The sequence below is a fragment of the Lynx canadensis genome, chromosome D3 (genome assembly GCF_007474595.2).
Source record: "Lynx canadensis isolate LIC74 chromosome D3, mLynCan4.pri.v2, whole genome shotgun sequence".
In the NCBI taxonomy this organism is placed as follows: Eukaryota; Metazoa; Chordata; class Mammalia; order Carnivora; family Felidae; genus Lynx; species Lynx canadensis.
Window position 1 is genome coordinate 88805840 of NC_044314.2, and position 6248 is coordinate 88812087.

General features: G+C 62.5%; 1 protein-coding gene across 3 annotated transcripts in view; it reads left to right on the plus strand.

The window, feature by feature from the left end:
- AACS (acetoacetyl-CoA synthetase) overlaps positions 1-4666 on the plus strand; it is a 52754-nt gene extending 48088 nt beyond the window's left edge. For 2 of the 3 annotated variants that reach the window (XM_030336455.1, XM_030336452.1), the window contains 3 exons: positions 26-84; positions 873-1031; positions 3456-4666. In XM_030336455.1, coding sequence (XP_030192315.1) covers positions 26-84; positions 873-1031; positions 3456-3640 — 403 coding nt within the window. In that variant the 3' untranslated portion in view covers positions 3641-4666. Of the gene's footprint in view, positions 1-25; positions 85-828; positions 1032-3455 lie in introns of all 3 variants that reach the window. The other variant, XM_030336453.1, reaches the window with a different exon arrangement.
- Positions 4667-6248: the final 1582 nt, after the last annotated feature.

Below are 6248 nucleotides of genomic sequence, written 5' to 3' on the forward strand. Positions count from 1 at the left end.
TTTGTGACCGCGTCTCTCTTTCCAGTGACGGCACGCTCAACCCCAACGGAGTGCGATTCGGCAGTTCGGAAATCTATAACATTGGTACGCATTTTCCCTTGCTCCTGAAATCGTTCTTAGGTCATCCCGGAGGGGGGCAGCCTGTCCTAGCGGGGAGCCCCGGAGCCCGTTTTACAAAGACCCCACCTTTTGGCATAACTCTAGCCCATTTGCGTCAGCCGTGGGAATGGACAGTTGTGAACTTACCTGGTCCACGTTGCTTATAGCCGTAAGATCCCAGAGCGGTATTCTTGAGGTCACAGGGTCCCATCCCTGCTCCGTCACCTTTTATTTTCACAGCGAGCTTCCTCGGGTTGCTTAGTTGTGTCTGCTTTTTATGGGTGAAAAAGAAGCACAGAAAGGTTGTGTGATTGCTGGAGGTCACACAGCACCATTCACACTAAGGACAGCTGCACAGTCATCCGTGGGGCTTTAAGATGCCCACCAAGGTCATAAAATCAGCCTTCCGAGGAGGTGGCTTCCTGCCGCTGTCACGTCAAGGTTGTTTGCGCAGCCGGGACGGAGAAGTCCTGATCTGTCTGCTCCCAGCCTTTGTTCCCCCCACCAGTGGAGCCCCCACCACGGGCCTTTGCTTCCTTTTTATTTTTAAATTCATTTGTAGTTAAGTAAGTCAGGCCTAAGTTTGGCTTCTTGGAACCATTCAGCTCGAGCTGCAGCTGTGCCTGTCACCAGCGATGGGCGTTCTGCTTGTCCCCCGGGGGGCTCTTGCCCCGGGGAGGGGGGAGGGGGGCCGGTGCGAGCGTGTGGCCCCTTCCCCTGTCTCTGCAGTGGAGGCCTTCGAGGAGGTGATGGACAGCCTCTGTGTCCCCCAGTACAACAAGGACGGGGAGGAGAGGGTGCTTCTGTTCCTGAAGATGGCGTCCGGCCACGCCTTCGGGCCCGACCTGGTGAAGAGTATCCGCAGCGCCATCCGCCGCGGCCTCTCCGCGCGGCACGTGCCCAGCGTCATCCTGGAGACCAAGGGCATCCCGGTAGGTGCCCCGCCGGGCTCCGCCCCGCCCCCGCCGGCCGCGACCCGGGCGTCCCCCACGCGGCCCGGCCTCTCCCGAGGAGCGAGCTCACGCTCTGTGTGTCGTTTGTCCGCGTTGCCTGGCAACGCCATCTTTCTTTTCTTTCCCACTGTCTCTCTCTCTCTCTCTCTCTCTCTCTCTTTTTAACCCTTCCCGACTTGCCTTTCGAGTAACTTGTGCTAAATGCCTGTGTTGGGAGGGTAGGTGGGCCCGGCCCTGCGCATCCACCTGGCTTCCCCCCCCCCCACCCCCCCCCCCGGCCCTGGGGCGGGCTTGGTGTTCTCGGAATTATTAACGAGAAAATGAATTTTGACGGTATGAAGAGCCGCTGGCGGCTGCTGCCCTTGCCTTTGCATTTTGAGTTCTGCCGGTGGAAAGAAGACCCGAGTCTATTTAGAGGCTCGTCCCCCCCTTGCACTTTGCTCAGGCTCTGAGTGGGGGAGGAGGCGTGCCCAGATGGGATCTCAGCGTTCACTCGGACCACCGACGTGGCGAACGCGTCCGTCAGCCCACGGCAGAAACTGCCGAGCGCGTGCGCCCGCGCGTGTGCACGGAGCCCGCCGATCGCACCGGGCTGGCCTGTCTCCGAGGCCTGCGGAATAGCTGGTCGCTGAGGGGGTGGGGCTGGGGGTGGGGGGCAGCTGAAGCAGGGCCCTGATGTTGCCCCGAGCAGGGATGCATACGCGGGGTGCGGGCAGGGCTGGGACTTGCTACACCGTCCGTGCAGTTCTGTCACATTTTGGTTAAGGCACAGCTCGGGAGTTCTGTCTGTCTGTCTGTCTCTCCCTGTCGGTGACTCCTGATGACTCCGGAGACGGTGGCTCTCTCAGGGAGGGAGGGACACTTACTGCCTTCTCCCGATGAGGGCCTAAGGCTTTCCTTCGGTGAACCGGTTCTGTGTGCTTCCGGCACATTCTGAGTGACTAGAGTTTGATCTTCCCCTTGGCTTTCTCTTGTTGAGACGGAAAGTGTGTCCTTTGCTGCCGGGAGGGTTATTCCCCAGCCGTGTCCCTGCACGAGGATTCAGTGGAGACACGGGTCGTGGTGACCGTCTTTTGTCCTCAGCCTGGCGCCCGGGTCCCTGTCAGCCCAGCTCTGTCTCTGCTCGCTCTCCCCAGGTGCTGTCCCCTCTGGTTGGGCTGGGGAGTCATTGCAAGGGTTCCTCGAGGTTTTTCAAGGCCCCGTGTTTTCCGGTCCTCGTGCTCTGCCCTGACGGACCGGGTTGGCCCTGTGCGTTGCCGAGCTGGGGAGGGGCGGCCCAGCCAAGGAGACTCGGGGCCTTGGGGGCACGGCGAGGCCGGCGGGTGCCAGGCGGCCGCTCTCGGTGGAGAAGCCTGGCCCGTCCCGATGGGAGGCAGATGGCGGTTATCTCTCGGGGAGGCCCGAGCTGGGGCTGGGCAGTTTCTGCCTCCCTGCCACCCTTCTCGCCAGAGGACACAGTAGCGGGATTTTTCCGAAATGAGGCCTTCTTTGTTTTGTCAGCTGACGGAGGGTGTAAATTATTAGCTCCCCCGAGTCGTTCTTGGACCTGTCGTAGAAAGCTTACACGCACACGAAGCAGGTGAGACTCCTGCTTTTCGGGGCGAGCGGGGCTGACGCCCAAGTGACAGGCAGTCCCCCGGAAGCCAGCGCTTAGATCCTTAATTAGTTCACACGTCGCCTGAGTCTTTCAAGTGGATGAATTTTAATTACATCTCAGGTTTAAAAAAGTGGTGCCCGTGGAGGAGAGTTGAGGGCACCGGCGGTGTTACTCACGGGCTCTGTCCTGCCGTCTCCTGGCCTGACGCCCGCACTGCCACCAGAAGCCTGTTGGGACCACGGGCCGGGCCCACGAGGCGTGGATTCGAGAGGGAGCTTTGAACGTTTGGGGGGCTTCTGACTGCGAGGAATGTAGTGCCCCGGCCGGCCCAGACGAGGGTTCTGAGGAGGGATCTGGGGAGGGGTCGGGAGGCTCCCGGACGAGCTCCCTGGCGAGGGGATCGGTGACGAGGGGCAGGGAGCCGCCCGCCGCTTGCACGGAAGTGACGGCTGGGTCGGACGACACGGAGGTGTCGCGACGTCAGGAAAAGTAACCAAATAGAAATAGTCTAGCGGCGAGCGCCGAGAACCCCACCCGCAGCGCGGGGAGGGGCGCTGGCACCCCCGACTTCACTCCCGAGGGGACAGACCCGGGTTGAGGGATCGGCCCTCAGCCCCCCAGAAGCCGGCCGTGGTGGAAAGCCGCCTTCCTGGGCACGCCTGCCCGGCTGCCGGGTCGCCCTCGGTCTGGCTGCAGGTGGAGGCCATTCGGTCTTGGTCGGGACAGCCAGACGTCGGAGCCCGAGGGGTCTTTTCCCCTGAGGGCTCAGGTCCCTTTCTGTCTGTTTTCTCTGCCCGCCCTGGCAGTACACCCTCAACGGCAAGAAGGTGGAAGTGGCGGTGAAGCAGGTCATTGCTGGAAAGGCCGTGGAGCACCGAGGGGCCTTCTCGAACCCCGACACCCTGGACTTGTACAGGGACATCCCCGAGCTGCGGGACTTCTGAGTGGGACCGGCTCGCACCACGCTCGGCCACACGTGCCTGTGCTGTGACTTCCGTGGCTTCCAGAAAGCGCTTAGACACGTACAGCCCTCGGGAAGGCAAGCGTCTGCGGGCTTGGGGAAGATCGTCTCCGATCTGCAGCTGCATCGGGCGGGGGCCCGAGTCTCCCCGGACCAGAGGCTGAGAGGGAGGAGCGTTTGGTTGTGTGCGTGGCAAGGCTTCGAGGGTGTGTGTGTCTTCCCACCTGCGCCCTGGCACGCGCTGCTGGGCGCCGGGGCTCGCCCGTGTGGGGGCGGTCACGGCTGACGGCCTCGGCCACGGCCACGGCCACGCTCCGGGCACCGGCCGGCTTTCTGGCGACGGCACACCCCCGCTGCAGCCTTGCACCTGTTGCTTTCTTTTGCTCTCTTAACGTGTGAAGCTGTGTGTTCTCCTGGCTCAGGGCCCGTCCGTCTGCTATCGCCCGTGAACTGCCCCCCGCGGCCGACCACCCCTGCGCGTCTGTGTCTGTGTGCAACGCGCCGGGTCCCTGCGGTTCCTGGCGGGGCCGTGTGCTCTGACCCGCAGGTGGAAGCTCCCTCTGGAGGACACGGGGGTTCTGTGCTTTAACTGGGTCCCTTTATCTTGCGGACTTTGAATGGTTTCAGAACGTTTTAACGTCCGTTGTCTGCCGTGCGGGGGCGTTCGCGGAACTGGCCGTGCGCCCTGCGGGGTGGCGGTGCGCTCGGGGAGTTGGCGGGCCGCCCGGGCGTCCGTCACGGGGTCCTCCCCAGACGGAGCTGCCTGGCCTCGGGGGACACGGCCTCGCCGCGCCCTCCACCCGGAGCCCTGGGAGCCTCAAGTCGCAACTGTGATACTCGCACTTGTGAACCGAGTCCCGGGTGCCGCAGCCGGGTGGCTGGTACGCGCTTTTGGTTCAGCGTGTTGATTCCTGTAATCCTAATGTTTGTTTCTGTACTTGTGAAAACTGAGCGCAACGAAAACCTTTCTCGAATCCCTTTTCTTCTGGATGACAAAAACACGGGGAAAAGCGCCATGAAGAATTCATACAATAAACATATGCACACACGCGCATATACACGTGCGTGCACACATCTGTTCACGTGCGGCGGGCCGGTACCTTTTCTCTGGAGGGGGTGACTGGATCCGAGGTCCCGATGCTGCCTGTGCCGCAGAACCAGCCGGGAGCCCTGCCTTGGGGGAGACGTTTGGCCACGTGGTTGGAGCCTTCCCGGGCCCCTGGTAGTTAGCACCCGTCCGGGGTGACCAGATGGCCAGCGAGGACTTCTCCGCGTGGAGCCGGCACCCCAGAGGAGGGCGCTGTCCTTACCCTGGACTCCCCCACGGTTCCAGGAAGCCAGGTGTCTGGACAGCAGCCCTTGTCATTGCAGGAGCTGTGGGTCTGGCCGCGTGTCACCGAATCTGGGCTCAGCCCAGCGGGGCTTCCTTTTCTCCTGTCCCGGGAAGCTGGAGGCAGGTGTGTGCCCGGGGCTGTGCGGTAGCTGCCGGATGGCCAGCACGCGTCTGTGCCCTGCCCGCCCTCCGTCTCCGCCTGCCTCCCAGCTCCCATCGTGTTCCAGGCAGGAAGGAGGAAGTGACGGGAGGGCTGGGTGAGGGGCAGAAACCACCCCCCACCCCCAGCCTGTCCCCTTTCAATCGGCCAAACGGTGGGTTTTCTGGAAAACCCACCCTTTGCACATCTGCTTGTGCCTGAGTGGCCAGAGGTGGGCCATACACGGCCACCCCTTGCTGCAGGGGACTCTGGAGGTCTGAGCATTTTAAACGGGACCTGTTACCTTTTTCCTATTCGTTTCCTGTTGCTGCTGTAACAAATTACCACAGAGCCAGTGGCTTAAAACACAAATGTATTACGGTTCTTGAGGTCAGAAGCCCGACGCAGGTGTCACTGAGGGAAAGTCAAGGTGCAGGCAGGCTGCGTTCCTTCTGGAGGCTCCAGGAGAGACTCCCTTCCTTGCCTTTTCCAACCGCCAGAGGCGCCCTCGTCCTTGGCCGGTGGCTCATCCCTCCGTCCCCAGAGCCTGTGGTGGCTCCTGCCTCCCTCTGCCACACAGGAGACCTCTGAGATACGGTGGCTCCACTCGAATAATCCAGGATAATCCCCCTATTGTAACATCTACTGATGAGCAAAGCCTAATTCCATGTGCAGCCTTAACGCCCCTGACCACGGAACCTCACGTTTCCACCCGGCACGTCTGGGGCCTCGTCCTGCCTGCCTCACTTTGCCCGCCTGGCCGGGTCCCGCCGCTGAGGAAGACGGCGAGCGGTCCCCAGGCGGTGTGGGCCGTCGGGAGCCCTGGCGGTTGACTGACCCCAGGCTGGGGCATCCTCCCCGTGGGACCGGCCTGCCGGCCCCCTCCCTCCCAGGACTCGGGCCCGACCCTTCAGACCGACTGTGACTGAGGAGTGGTGAGAGCTTACCTGCTGTGCCCTTTGAGTTCCAGCAGGACCCCCCCAGGCTGGCTGAGCCCACGCGTCCTCATTAACAAGCCACGCTGGACAGCTTCATTAATGAGAGACAGATGGTCTGAACGACAGCCATCGAGCGCCCCTGGGGCCCAACCCTCCCCTGAGGTGCCTTGGACTGGGCGTCGCCCTGCGAGCACCTGCCGGCCAGCTGCCTCTGCCTTTGCCACCCCG